This window comes from Oncorhynchus gorbuscha, linkage group LG23 (assembly GCF_021184085.1).
Source record: "Oncorhynchus gorbuscha isolate QuinsamMale2020 ecotype Even-year linkage group LG23, OgorEven_v1.0, whole genome shotgun sequence".
Taxonomy (NCBI): Eukaryota; Metazoa; Chordata; class Actinopteri; order Salmoniformes; family Salmonidae; genus Oncorhynchus; species Oncorhynchus gorbuscha.
In genome coordinates this window covers 53,996,993-54,012,299 of record NC_060195.1, presented here as the reverse complement: position 1 = coordinate 54,012,299, position 15,307 = coordinate 53,996,993, and the positions used below count along the sequence as shown (strand labels likewise).

The window sequence follows — 15,307 nt, the reverse complement described above, 5'->3', positions numbered from 1 at the left end:
TGAGACTCAGCTCCTGGAATACCCTCTCTGTGTCTCTCTGCCGCTCACACACGCGCACGCAAACAGCAAACACACACGGTGCTCTATTTTCAGTTGGCGGTAAGGAGGCGCAAGTGTCAAAAGCACGTTCGTCATGTAAAAACTGGCGCACTGGCATTTTCCTGCCCTGACGCCAGGTTTGTCCGTTTACCTGTCTAATGTCAGCTGGTTTGCGCTGAGGTGGGAGGGGTGGAAATATTTGAGGTGTGTCCTTAAGAACTTACGCCGGGTTCGGAATTCTAATGCCAATCATTGCAGAATCCTATTTTTGCAGATAGAACCTTATAATCCCAAGCTCTTGACAACTTGAAGCAACCACATATTTAGCCATGGAGCATGTTCTGATTGGCCAGTGAGAGGTCAAGCCTTGATACACCGTCAACCTGTTTATTAATCAAAACCCAGCCCTTCCGCGCTACCGCCAGCAACTGCGCCCATAAATCTGGTTGTGAAAATAGCAACAAATATTTCTGACACACCCCCCAACCTACAGCTCTACCGCCAGCGCTTAGATTTACACTTGTGCTAGGTTTGTTCAAACAGAGCCTACAGAGGCACACTTTACCTGGTGCTGTACATTCCTCCAGCCTCCCTATACTTCCCCTCCCTCCCTCCCTCCCTGCCTGGCTCAACCCCCTGCTGGTGCAATTACCAGTGTCTTCCTCTCTGTTCCCACTCTGTTCCCAGTGGCCTCAGGGCAACACAGCTCAACCACTGAGCCAGGCTGGGTCTGGATGTGAGCCAGAGACAGGGGCTCAGGGGGTGCAGGGAGGGAGATTAGACTGATTCTAGGGACTGGAGCTGTGAGATGAGTCGTTAGCCCATCACTGGGATCTAATAAGGTGTTCATGGATGGTGTGTGTGTGTGTGTCTTGAGACCTTGCTCCAGTGTATCTTAGAGCTGTCACTTTGATTCGTGATGACAACCAGACAGGTGTGATTCCAGGTACTTATTAAGACCCTTCTTTCTGTCTCTCTCACACACGAGGAGTTGTCTCAACCTTTACCTGGTACTGTACATTTCAGACAAGCGAAAGAAGCATCCAGAAGTTCGGAACTTTAAAATGTCAAGCTTGAGGGATAACAAGCATGGGAGGAAACTCCAATCAAACTCCGCGGCGAAGTCAAACTAGGTCAACTGAAAAGAAATGTGCATCCTTTTCGTGTAATAACAAGGACATGTAGCTTTTATTAATAATGGACCTTCCTTGTGTCTTTGAGCAGAATTAACCAGGTATGGCAGTATGAACATAGGAGGCTGGGGGCTTTCTGCAATCCAAAGATAATTGTTAACAGGGTGAATCATTGACCAAGACTTAAAAATCAGAGGGGAAGTCACAGATCCTGTCCGTTCAGGGTCTGAGTTTCTCTCTACTGTTCCTTTCTTGTCTTTTGTCATTCACCAAAAGGGTTGTCTCTCCCGCTAAAGAAATGACCAGAGTGCTAACAACAAAAGCCTTTCCAATACTTCATTATCTATGTCTTGCGCAGCCTCATTTTTCATGGCCAAGTGAAATTGAAATCTCCCGATAAAACGTACAGAGCTGGCAAACTTTCATCACGTAGTCAGCCTGTTCTTTAAGACCGTATCTATAGAGATCCATCTACGGATGATTTGATTCTTACGGCAGTCCGTCTCGTCCTCGCCGTCTCCACAGTCGTCCTGTCCGTTACAGCGCAGGTTCAGTGGGATGCACTTCTGTCGCTTCCTGCATTTGAACTGTCCAGATAGACAGATGTAGGATTCTGTAGATGGTATGAACAAAGGTGTTAGCCTTAGCCAAGGTAGTCTACAATGTAGTATTTGTTAGTTGTGGGAAACGTTTGGGGCGGATTCAGAATAGGATGGAGAGTGTCATTTATTTCCTTTATTTAACCAGGTAAGTAATGAGTATGCATTGTCTTTTAGAATAACGACCAGACATGTGAAGAAATGTGTATAATATGATAAAAGGTCCTCACCACAGTTGGCTTCATCAGAATTGTCTCCACAGTCATTCTCCCCATCACAGATAAACGGAGGCAGAGCACAGAGACCAGTCCCACACTGGAACCTCCCTGGCTGGCATTTAAACTCAGCTGTAAGGAAAGAACAGACACACACACACACATACACACACAGCTAGTAAACAAGACCAGGAAAAAGGGTTGTAACATTTTCTTAATTTTTAAATATATATTTTTTTAAATATTTTTTTCCCAATTTATTTTGAATTTTTATTATGAACACAACAAATAATAAAAAGACAGAAATACACAAACAAGAGTACATAATTACATATCAAGATTAATTTTCAATTTGTTTTTTTGTTTTTAAATTTACTGATCATTTCAAAATAATATCTTTAATTCTATCTTAAATCATGTGAAAAGGGGTTTGTTCTCTACCCACTTTCTTTTATGGATAAAGAATCGTTGTAACATTTTCAGTACTGTACTGTGCAGTTAGTGTCCTGCTCCACCAGGGGGCTGTGAATTGATTGAGTAATTGTGAATTGGTGTGTACAGAAAATGTACAAACCCTAATGGGACCTTGTCAAGTGTATGTGTGTGTGTGTTGATGGTGACTCACGGCAGTCTGGAGGCTCGTCCGACCCGTCCCCACAGTCATCCACCGTGTCACACCTCCACCAGAAGGGAATGCACTCATCTGTCCCACAGCGGAACTATAGGACACAACAACAGCAGAAAGCTTCAGATATCATCACCATCATCTTCATCATCGTCATCATTGTCATCATCATCATCGCCATCATCATTCAGGAAGATTGTGGGAAAACTAAAGTACTTTACTTGAAACTACACATACTAATGTCAGAGCCCCTGCTGGTCCCTGCCCATCTTCCAAAAATACATTTTTAAGAGGTACTTTTTAATATATGTTGAATTATCCCACAGCACCCCCCCCACTCCCCTCCAACTAGCATGGACTTAGCTGGTAGCTGCTTTATTGGGTGGCAGATACAGTAGCCTTCGAGGTTAGAGCAATGGACCCAACAAGGTGAACAATCTGCCGCTGTGCCCTTAACCCAATTGATCCAGGGGCGGTGGATAATGGTGACCCCACTCCCTATGGGTGTCTCAGGGGGAGTTGGGATAAGCAAGTGTGTTTCAGGTCAAATATAAGCACTAAGCACTCCTCCAATTATTACTAAGGAAACATTACTTACTATGAATGTGAAATGTAGTTGTCCCACCTAGCTAACTTAAGATGAATTCACTAACTGTAAGTCACTCTGGATAACAGCGTCTGCTAAATGACTATGTCAAATATTTTTGTAAGCAGTAGGAGAAAAGTGCCACTGACCTGGCTGGCTGTGCAGTTGGACAGGCAGGTCTTGTTGTCTGCAGCCAGGTAGAAGTGGGTGGGGCAGGCACACCTGTAACTTCCCCCGGGGGAGAGCAGACACAGGTGGCTGCAGCCTCCGTTGATCACCTGACACTGGTGTTTAGGGCACTGCGGCGAAGAGAGGGAGGCTAAAACCAACATCCACAGCTAGAGCCCTTTCCCCTCCACTCTGCTGTCAGCATCATTAGTCTGAGGGCACATTTCCTCATTACAATTAAAAAGAAACCTCTCTCACACACACACACACACACACACACACACACACACACACACACACACACACACACACACACACACACACACACACACACACACACACACACACACACACACACACACACACACACACACACACACACACACACACACACACACACACACACACACACACACACGATTACCGTCGGGCTGGCGGAGAGGGTGGTACACCTTGATGTTGTGGATGGTTCTCCAGTATCTGAGCAGCTCTGTTCCCTGAGCCCCGGAGGTCTTGTGGGCCCGGTTCAGTGACTTGGACTTCTCATCCGTCCAATAGATGACATCCTCAAACAGAGTCAGCCCTGTCACCTCCCGGATGTCTTGACTAGGCACTGGAATGGAATACACACTGATTAATCAGAGTCTGGAACACAGCCAGATCTCACACACATGCACGCGTGAACGCACACACATTCAGGCGCACACACAGCTCGCCCTGAGTAATTGCTGTGACAAGCTGCCAGGCTCTGGGGTGTTTTATTGCAGGTAAATGGGAGTAAAGACGTGACTAAATGGACTGTCTGTCTGCCAGCATGGCTTAGTAGAGAAAGGAGTATACTATAATAAGTGTTACAGCTAATCACAAACTGGCTGTTGAAGATGAAAAACTGAAATTAAATTAACAATAAAAATAGGTTGAGAATGTCATGACTTCACTTCAAGCCTCGTTTAATAACATAATGTTTTGTCTGTGAATCAAATAGTACTTGGGGGGGAAATTGCGTTAGACCAAATGAATAAAAAAAGTGAGAAAAACATTTCTCTCATGTCTCGCAGGTTGAATGCCAGAGATGGACAGAGACGCATTTCAATTAACACCTTGTTTTGAAGTGTATGGAACAGGCATAATTGTCACGCCTTGGTCATTGTATTTTGTGTTTTTGTTATATGTTTGGGTAGGCCAGGGTGTGACATGGGTTTATATGTTGTGTTTCGTATTGGGGTTTTATTAGCATTGGGATTGTGTATGATTAGGGGTGTGTCTAGTTAGGCTTGGCTGCCTGAGGCGGTTCTCAATTGGAGTCAGGTGATTCTCGTTGTCTCGGATTGGGAACCGTATTTAGGTAGCCTGAGTTCACTTTGTAATTCGTGGGTGTTTGTTCCTGTCTCTGTGTTGTAGTCACCAGATAGGCTGTAATTAGTTTCACGTTCCGTTCTGTTGTTTTTGTATTTAGTATTCAGTTGTTTCATGTACCACAATTTATTTTCATTAAAGTCATGAGTAACCTATACGCTGCATTTCGGTCCGACTTTCTTTCTTCAACAGACGAACGCCGTTACAATAATAATGGCTTGGCTCACACTCAGCTTCTATGGAGTTGAATCAATCACGAACAAACCTTTTCACAGTAAAGTCACGGCTTTTATCTAAAGTCTGAAAAAGTACAATCAATGACAAACGGACCTTAAATCTGCACAAAACATTATTTACAAAGCCAATTGAGCCATCACATTTTGAGGTTGACAGAGAGAGATAGATACAATGTAAAATGGTATAGAATCAGCTTGGATCTTCTTTTTTTGATATTTTCAGTGGTATTATTGACAAACACACCCCCATAAATAAAATTTGAATTACAATCAAGTGCAGCCCCTGGGTCGACCGTGGTCTCACCTCAAGAACTGCATTTGGCTCGGCACACACATACTCAGGCTGACTGGCTCTGGTTTGGCAAATGAGAAATAAGTGCACTCAGACTATCCGGAAGGCCAAAGTTAGTTACTTTAAGGAGCAGTTCTCTCTCTGTGGGTCTAACCCCAAGAAATTCTGGAAAAGATCTGGAGAATAAACCCTCCTCCTCACAGCTGCCCATGTCCCTTAAAGTTGATGATGTGGTTGTTACTGACAAGACGCACATGACTGAGCTCTTTAATCACCACTTTCATTAAGTCAGGATTCTTATTTGACTCAGCCATGCTTCCTTGCTTGTCCAACATTTCCTCAACTCCCACCCCTTCTAATGCGACTAAACAATGCTTTTCCCCCTTTTTCCCCTGCCCCGCAACAAATCTTCTTTAAGATTGCTGCCCATATCATCCTTTCTGGGGAGGTTCCCATTGCTTAGAAGGCAGCCACGGTTCATCCTTTATTTAAATGGGGAGATCAGGCTGATCCTAACTGTTACAGGCCTGTTTCTATTTTGCCCTGTTTATCAAAAGTGTTGGAAAAACTTGTCAATAATCAACTGACTGCCTTTCTTGATGTCTATGGTATGCAATCTGGTTTTCCGCTCAGGTTATGGATGTGTCACTGCAACCTTGAAGGTCCTCAATGAAGTCACCATTGCCCTTGATTCTAAGCAATGTTGTGCTGCTATTAATTTAATTATCCCATTTTTTATTTAACCAGGTAGGCTGGTTGAGATCAAGTTCTCATTTACAACTGTGACCTGGCTAAGATTAAGCAAAGCAGTGAGACACAAACAACACAGAGTTACACATGGAATAAACAAAACATACAGTCAATAACACAATAGAAAAAAGTTGATATACAGTGTGTGCAAATGAGGTAAGATAGGGGAGGTAAGGCAATAAATAGGCCATAGTGGCGAAATAATTACAATTTAGCAATTAAACACTGGTGTGATATATGTGCAGAAGATGAATGTGCAAGTAGAGATACTGGGGTGTAAAGGAGCAAAAATAAAATAAATAACAGTATGGGGATGAGATAGTTGGATGGGCTATTGTACAGATGGGCTATGTACAAGTGCAGTGATCTGTGAGCTGCTCTGACATATGGTGCTTAAAGTTAGTGAGGGAGATATGAGTCTCCAGCTTCATTGATTTTTGCAATCCATTCTAGTCATTGGCAGCAGAGAACTGGAAGGCGGCCAGAGGAGGAATTGGCTTTGGGGGTGGCCAGTGAAATATACCTGCTGGAGCGCGTGATACGGGTGGGTGCTGCTATGGTGACCTGTGAGCTGAGATAAGGTGGGGCTTTACCTTGCAAAGACTTGTAGATGACCTGGTGCCAGTGGGTTTGGCGACGAATATGAAGCGAGGGCCGGCCAACGAGAGCATACAGGTTGCAGTGGTGGGTAGTATATGGGGCTTTGGTGACAAAATGGATGGCACTGTGATAGACTGCATACAATTTGCTGAGTAGAGTGTTGGAGGCTATTTTGTAAATTACATCGCCAAAGTCAAGGATCGGTAGGATAGTCAGTTTTACGAGGGTATGTTTGGCAGCATGAGTAAAGGATGCTTTGTTGCGAAATTGGAAGCCGATTCTAGATTTATTTTTGGATTGGAGAATCTTAATGTGAGTCTAACCAGACACCTAGGTATTTGTAGATGTCCACATATTCTTAGTCAGAATCATCCAGAGTAGTGATGCTGGGCGGGCGGGCAGGTGCTGGTAGCGATCGTTTGAAGAGCATGGATTTAGTTTTACTTGCATTTAAGAGCAATTGGAGGCCACGGAAGGAGAGTTGTATGGCATTGAAGCTCGTCTGGAGGTTAGTTAACACAGTGTCCAAAGAAGGGCCAGAAGTATACAGAATGGTATCGTCTGCGTAGAGGTGGATCAGAGAATCCCCAACAGCAACAGCGACATCATTGATGCATACAGAGAAAAGAGTCGGCCCGAGAATTGAACCCTGTGGGGCCCCCATAGGGACTGCCAGAGGTTCGGACAACAGGCCCTCTGATTTGACACACTGAACTCTATCAGAGAAGTAGTTGGTGAACCAGGCGAGGCAGTAATTTGAGAAACCAAGGCTGTTGAGTCTGCTGATAAGAATGTGGTGATTGACAGAGTTGAAAGCATCGGTCAGGTCTATGAATAAAGCTGCACAGTATTGTCTCTTATCGATGGAGGTTATGATATTGTTTAGGACCTTGAGCATGGCTGAGGTGCACCCATGACCATCTCTGAAACCAGATTGCATAGCGGAGAAGGTACGGTGGGATTCGAACTGGTCGGTGATCTGTTTGTTAACTTCTCTAGGGTAGGGGGCAGCATTTGGAATTTTGGATGAAAAGTGTTCCCAAATTAAACTGCCTTCAACTCAGTCCTAGAAGATATGATATGCATATAATTGGTATATTTGGATAGTTTCCAAAACTGTTAACATAGTGTCTGTGAGAATAACAGAACTGATTTGGCAGGTGAAAACCTGAGAAAAAATCCATTCAGGAAGTAGGATTTTTTGTTGTTGTTGTAGTTTTCTATTCAATGCCATTACCGTATCCATTGACTTAGGACTCAAATTGCAGTTCCTATGCCTTCTACTAGATGTCAACGGTCTTGAGAAATTGTTTCAGGTTTGTATACTGAAAAATGAGGGAGTAAGAGCAGTCTGAATGAGTGGACCTTGCAGTGTCACAGAGCTTTTTCATGCGTACGACCGAGAGAGTGTCTTTCTTGGTTACCTTTTATATTGACGACGTTATTGTCAGGTTGAAATATGATCAATTATTTAGGCAAAAAACAACCTGAGGATTGAATATAAACATTGTTTGACATGTTTCTATGAACTTTACAGATACAATTGGAATTTTTTTGTCTGCCTGTTGTGACTGCGTTTGAGCCTGTGGATTACTCAAGAAAACGTGAACACAACGGAGGTTTTCGGATATAAAGAGAGACTTTATCGAACAAAAGGAAAATGTATTGAATAAATTAATGTCTTCTGAGTGCAACCATATGAATATCATCAAAGGTAAGTGATTCATTTTATCTCTATTTCTGACTTGTGTAACTCTTCTACTTGGTTGGTTACTGTTTGTAATGACTGGGCTATGTTCTCAAATAATTGTAAGGTATGCTTTCAATGTAAAGCATTTTTTAAATCTGACACCATGGTTGGATTCACAAGAATCTTTAAACCTATGTGAGATAGGTAAATATATTTTCTGAATTTTTAAAATTAGTATTTCTGTATTTTAATTTGGCGCTCTGCAATCTCACTGGATGTTGGCTAGGTGGGATGCTAGCGTCCCACATACCCTAGAGAGGTTAACTTGGCCTTCGAAGACTTTAGAAAGACAGTATAGGATAGATATAGGTCTGTAGCAGCTTGGGTCTAGAGTGTCTCCCCCTTCGAAGAGGGGGATGACCGTGGCAGCTTTCCAATCTTTGGGGATCTCAGATGATACGAAAGAGAGTTTGAACAGGCTAGTAATAGAGGTTGCAACAATGTCGGCTGATACATTTAGAAAGAGAGGGTCCAGATTGTCTAGTCCTGCTGATTTGTAGGGGTCCAGATTTTGCAGCTCTGTCAGAACATCAGCTATCTGGATTTGGGTGAAGGAGAAATGGGGAGGCTTGGGCAAGTTGCTATGGAGGGTGCAGGGCTGTTGACCAGTGTAGGGGTGGCCAGGTGGAAGCATGACCAGAAATGGAAAAATGCTTATTGAAATTCTCAATTATCATGGATTTATCTGTGGTGATAGTGTTTCCTAGCCTCAGTGCAGTGGGCAGCTGGGAGGAGGTGCTCTTATTCTCCATGGACTTTACAATGTCCTGAACCTTTTGGAGTTTGTGCTGCAGGATGCAAATGTCTGTTTGAAAAAGCTAGCCTTTGCTTTCCTAACTGCCTGTCTTTATTGGTTCCTTACTTCCCTGAAAAGTTGCATATCGCGGGTTATATTTGATTCTAATGTAGTACGCCATAGGATGTTTTTGTGCTGGTCAAGGGCAGTCAGGTCTGGAGTGAACCATGGGCTATATCTGTTCCTGGTTCTACATTTTTTAAACGGGGCATGCTTATTTAAGATTGTGAGGAAAGCACTTTTAAAGAATAACCAGGCATCCTCTTCTGACAGAATGAGGTCAATATTCTTCCAGGATACCCGGGCCAAGTCGATTAGAAAGGCCTGCTCGCAGAAGTGTTTTAGGGAGCGTTTGACAGTGATGAGGGGTGGACGTTTGACCGCAGACCCATTACGGATGCAAGTAATAAGGCAGTGATTGCTGAGATCCTGGTTGAAGACAGCAGAGGTGTATTTGGAGGGCAGGTTGGTTAGGATGCTATCTATGTGAGTGCCTGTGTTTACGGATTTGGGGTTGTACCTGGTAGGTTCATTGATAATTTGTGTAAGATTGAGGGCATCAAGCTTAGATTGTAGGATGGCCTGAGTGTTAAACATGTCCCAGTTTAGGTCACCTAACAGCACGAGCCCTGAAGATAGATGGTAGGCAATCAATTCACATATGGTGTCCAGAGCACAGCTGGCTGGGGGCAGAAGGTGGTCTATATCAAGCTGCAATGGTGAGAGACTTGGTTCTAGAAAGGTGGATATTAAAAGTGGAAGCTCAAATTGTTAGGGAACAGACCTGGATATTATGTAAGACAGAACTCTGCAGTAGATTGCAACTACGCCCCTTTTTGGCAGTTCTATCTTGTCGTAAAATGTTATGGTTAGGGATGGAAGTTTAAGGATTTTTGGTGGCCTTCCTAATCCAGGATTCAGACACGACTAGGACATCCGGGTTGGCAGTGTGTGCTAAAGCAGTGAATAAAACAAACTTAGGGAGGAGGCTTCTAATGTTAACATGCATGAAACCAAGGCTTTTATGGTTACTGAAGTCAACAAATGAGAGCGCCTTGGGAATGGAGGTAGAGCTAGGCACTGCAGGGCCTGGATTCACCTCTACATCACCGGAGGAGCAGAGGAGGAATAGGATAAGGGTACGGCTAAAGGCTATAAAGACTGGTCGTCTAGTGCGTTTGGAACAAGACTAAAAGGAGCAGGTTTCTGGGCTCGGTAGAATAGATTCAATGCATAATGTACAGACAAAGGTATGGTAGGATGTGAGTACAGTTACAGTAGAGGTAAACCTAGGCATCGAGTGACGATGAGACAGGTATTGTCTCTAGAGACATCAATTAAACCAGGTGAGGTCACCGCATGTGTGGGAGGTGGGACAAGAGGGTTAGCTGAGGCATATTGAGCATGGCTGGAGGCTATACAATGAAATAAGACAATAATCACTAACCAAAACAGCAATGGACAAGACATATTGATATTAGGGAGAGGCATGCGTAGCCGAGCAGATACGGTAGACCATTCCATTCTTGTGGGCTGGCTATGGAGTATTGGTGTCTCTGAGGGGTCTTTGGCCTGGTTTGCTAACTACCGCTCTCAAAGAGTGCAGTTTATAAAGTCAGAAAATCTATTGTCTCAGCCACTGCCTGTCACCAAGGCTCAATCCTAGGCCCCACGCTCTTCTCAATTTGCGTCAACAACATAGCTCAGGCAGTAGGAAGCTCTCTCATCCATTTATACGCAGATGATACAGTCTTATAGCCCATCCCCAGATTCTGTTCTAAATGCTCGACAACAAAGCTTTCTTAGTGTCCAACAAGCTTTCTCTACCCTGAACCCTGTTCTGAACACCTCCAAAACAAAGGCCTCTCCCCACAGGTGTGATTACTACCTCTGAGGATTTAGAGCTTGATGTAGTCACTTCATACATGTACTTGGGAGTATATCAAGATGGTACACTGTCCTTCTCTCAGCACATATCAAAGCTGCAGGCTAAAGTTAAATCTATTCTTGGTTTCCTCTATCGTAATCGCTCCTCTTCCACCCCAGCTGCCAAACTAACCCGATTCAGATGATCCTTCCCATGCTAGATTACGGAGACATCATTTATAGATCGGCAGGTAAGGGTGCTCTCGGGTGGCTAGATGTTCTTTACCATTCGGCCATCAGACTTGCCACCAATGCTCCTTATAGGACACATCACTGCACTCTATACTCCTCTGTAAACTGGTCATCTCTGTATACCTGTCGCAAGACACACTGGTTGATGCTAATTTGTAAAACCCTCTTAGGCCTCACTCCCCCCCTATATGAGATATCTACTGCAGCCCTCATCCTCCACATTCAACACCTGTTCTGCCAGTCACATTCTGTTAAAGGTCCCAAAAGCACACACATCCCAGGGTCGCTCGTCTTTTCAGTTCACTGCAGCTAGCGACTGGAACGAGCTGCAACAAACACTCAAACTGGACAGTTTTATCTCAATCTCTTAATTTAAAGACTCAATCATGGACACTCTTACTGACAGTTGTGGCTGCTTTGTGTGATGTATTGTTGTCTCTACCTTCTTGCCCTTTGTGCTGTCTGTGCCCAATAATGCTTGTACCATGTTTTGTGCTGCTACCATGTTGTGTTGCTACCATTTGTTGTCATGTTTTGTTGGTACCATTATGTGTTGTCATGTGTTGCTGCATTGCTATGTTGTTGTCTTAGGTCTCTCTTTATGTAGTGTTGTGTTGTCTCTCTTGTCATGATGTGTGTTTGTCCTATATTTATATTTTGTTTTTTATTTTTAATCCCATCACCCGTCCCCACAGGAGGCCTTTTGCATTTTGGTAGGCCGTCATTGTAAATAAGAATTTGTTCTTAACTGACTTGTCTAGTTAAATTAAGGTTAAATAAATAAATAAATAAAATAAACAGACAGACAGACAGACCGACCGACCGACCAAGGGCCATCCTCAATTCACTGTCACTTACCTTTGCGTCTTTCTGAACCGTCCATGTTTGAGAAGAGAATATGATGCGAGTCAGCCCAGTAAAGTCTTTTTGCTGTGTAGTCGATGGTGAGAGCTGCAGGCCTGAATATGTCTGAATCGCTGATCACAGTCCGGCTGCTGCCGTCCAAACCTATCCTCCCAATATGGGGATACTCTCCACTGTCGATCCAGAACACATAACTACAGAGGAATGACACAGTTTTCAGCTAGATACCTTAAGCTACACTTCTCCACTCCCTTGGTCAAATGGGCTTATGTGGACTGACTTGTGGTTGTCTCAGTTTGCTATCTTAAGGTTAATGCACTAACTGTAAGTCGCTCTGGATAAGAGTGTCTCCTAAATGACAAGAATCATGTAAATGTAACTACGTTTACTTTCCATTATGGAGTAGCTTATGTGAGATATCAAATTCAACATGAAAATGAGTACTAGACTTCAAAGCCTGAGCAGAAAGTTGGCTGCCTCAGAAACAAAATAGCATAGTTACACTTACACAGTAACATACTGATTAGCCGGTATTTATTTTGAGAGTCTGTGGTACTGTCTCTCTCAACAGACATAGCTAAATCCCGTTCTGGATGAATCCTCTCCAGATTATACTGTGACAGATATAGAGTCTAGCATGATGTAGAGACAGACAGAGAATATGGAGTGTTGTACATGCCCAGTGTCAGCATCCAAAGCAAGGTCAGTAGGGTTGTCCAGACCAGTGCTGACCAATACCACAGGATAGAGGCCGTTAGCCTTGGACACCTCCAGACTCTTCTTCACTATGTCACACCAGTATAGGTTCTTTCCTATCCAGTCCACGGCTAGAGCACTGGGGGCAGACATCCTGTGTATGACCTGTGGGTCAGAGGAGAGGAAACAGGTAGGGGCATTTTTATCTCAATGTCAAATCATTTCCCGGGTAACAATTATGTACCTTACTGTGATTGTTTTCAATTAAATGTGGCAAAAATGAAAACTTAACAAAGAGCGATTTCTCAAGAAAGAATTTTGCCAGGACTGTCTGGGAGCTGTTCGAAGTGGTGGAGGGGAAAACTGAGCTGTTATTGCCAGACCCTTAGGAAATATATTCATTGGTCTATTAACCAATTTACTGCCTGGTGAAGTCACCGGGCAGGCCAAATCTTCCTACCACCAAAACTGGCTGAAATGTCTGGCAGTCTTTTTAAACAGCTCTTACACTAAAAGGACATCATCAAATCAAATTTATTTATATAGCCCTTCGTACATCAGCTGATATCTCAACGTGCTGTACAGAAACCCAGCCTAAAACCCCAAACAGCAAGCAATGCAGGTGTAGAAGCACCATCATTTTCACAATTTCACAGTGCGGATGTATATATACAAATCAAATCAAACTTTGTCACATGCGCCGAATACAACATGTGTAGACCTTGTCGTGAAATGATTACTTTTACAAGCCCTTAACAAAAAGTGCAGTTCAAGAAAGTCTTAAGACAATATTTACCAAATAAACTAAAGTAAAAAATGATGAAAACGAACAATAAAATAACAATAACGAGGCCATATACAGGGGGTACCGGTACCGAGTCAATGTGCGGGGGTACAGGTTAGTTGAGGTAATTTGTACATGTAGGTAGGGGGAAGTGCCTACGCATAGATAATGAACAGAGAGTAGCAGCAGTGTACAAAACAAAATGGAGGAGGAAGACGGGACAGGTGTCAATGTAAATAATCCGATGGCCATTTGATTAATTGTTCAGCAGTATTATGGCTTGGGGGTAGAAGCTGTTAAGGAGCCTTTTGGTCCTAGACTTGGCGCTCCGGTACTGCTTGCTGTGCGGTAGCAGAGTAAACAGTCTATAACTTGGGTTTACTGGAGTCTTTGACAATTTTTGGGCTATCCTCTGACACTGCCTAGTATATAGATACTGGATAGCAGTCAGCTTGGCCCCAGTGATGTACTGGGCCGTACGCACTACCCTCTGTAGAGCCTTACAGTCAGATGCCGAGCAGTTACCCTACCAGGCAGTGATGCAACCGGTCAGGATGCGCTTGTTGGTGCAGCTGTATAACTTTTTGAGGATCTGGGTACCCATACCAAATCTTTTCAGTCTCCTCAGTCTCTTCACAACTGTCATGGTGCATTTGGACTATTATAGTTCGTTGGTGACGTGGACACCAAGGAACTTTAAACTCTTGACCCGCTCCACTACAGCCACGTCGATGTTAATGGGGGCCTGTTCGGCCCGCCTTTTCCTGAAATCCACGATCAGCTCCTTTGTCTTGCTCACATTGAGGGAGAGTTTGTTGTCTCTGACCTCCTCCCTATAGGCTGTCTCATCGTTGTCGGTGATCAGGCCTACTACTGTTGTGTTGTCAGCAAACTTAATGATGATGTTGGATTTGCGTTTGGCCACGCAGTCTTGGGTGAACAGGGAGTACAGGAGGAAACTAAGGACACACCCCTGAGGTGTCCCAGTGTTGAGTATCAGCATAACAGACGTGTTGTTGCCTACCCTCACCACCTGGGGGCGGCCCGTCAGGAAGTCCAGGATCCAGTTGCAGAGGGAGGTATTTAGTCCCAGAGTCCTTAGCTTAGTCATAAGCATTGTGGGCACAATGGTGTTGTTGAACACTGAGCTGTAGTCAATAAACAGCACTCTCACGTAGGCGTTCCTTTTGTCCAGGTGGGAAAGGGCAGTGTGGAGTGCGATTGTGATTGCGTTATCTGTGGATCTGTTGGGGCAGTATGCAAATTGGAGTGGGTCTAGGGTATCCCAGAGGATGCTGTTGATGTGAGCCATGACCAGCCTTTCAAAGAACCTCATGGCTAACGACACAGGGAAATCATGTTTGCGACTGCACTGGGCCTTTAAAGCAACTCAAGATGAATCAGAAAATCACTGTAACCGGTTAGGTGGAGCCCTCGCATTCTACTCCAGACAGTTGGGTTCAGTTACCCCAGTGTTAACAATTGATCGTGTGAATGGAGGGTAAGCGAGCCCTGGTGTGATTTTAACCCCAAATTAAGAAGATACATTGTGAAAAGCCCTTACGATTCAGAACAGCCTTCTATGGGTCTGCACGGCAACAGTTCTAATATCGCCCTTTATAGTGATTACATTGGTCTAATAACTCCAGAAATGGTCTCTACTCTGAAGAGTTTTGGCAGCAGTGAGCTAAAGTACGAAT

General features: G+C 43.9%; 1 protein-coding gene across 1 annotated transcript in view; it reads right to left on the bottom strand.

Annotated features, from left to right (window-relative positions):
- LOC124011234 (low-density lipoprotein receptor-related protein 1B-like) overlaps nucleotides 1-15,307 on the bottom strand; it is a 196,180-nt gene that overhangs the window by 39,337 nt on the left and 141,536 nt on the right. Inside the window, exons 59-65 of the mRNA XM_046324387.1 lie at nucleotides 12,807-12,988; nucleotides 12,122-12,321; nucleotides 3,790-3,978; nucleotides 3,347-3,516; nucleotides 2,612-2,705; nucleotides 2,002-2,118; nucleotides 1,666-1,785 (exon numbers count right to left, since the gene is read on the bottom strand). Coding sequence (XP_046180343.1) covers nucleotides 1,666-1,785; nucleotides 2,002-2,118; nucleotides 2,612-2,705; nucleotides 3,347-3,516; nucleotides 3,790-3,978; nucleotides 12,122-12,321; nucleotides 12,807-12,988 — 1,072 coding nt within the window. The remainder of the gene's footprint in view (nucleotides 1-1,665; nucleotides 1,786-2,001; nucleotides 2,119-2,611; nucleotides 2,706-3,346; nucleotides 3,517-3,789; nucleotides 3,979-12,121; nucleotides 12,322-12,806; nucleotides 12,989-15,307) is intronic.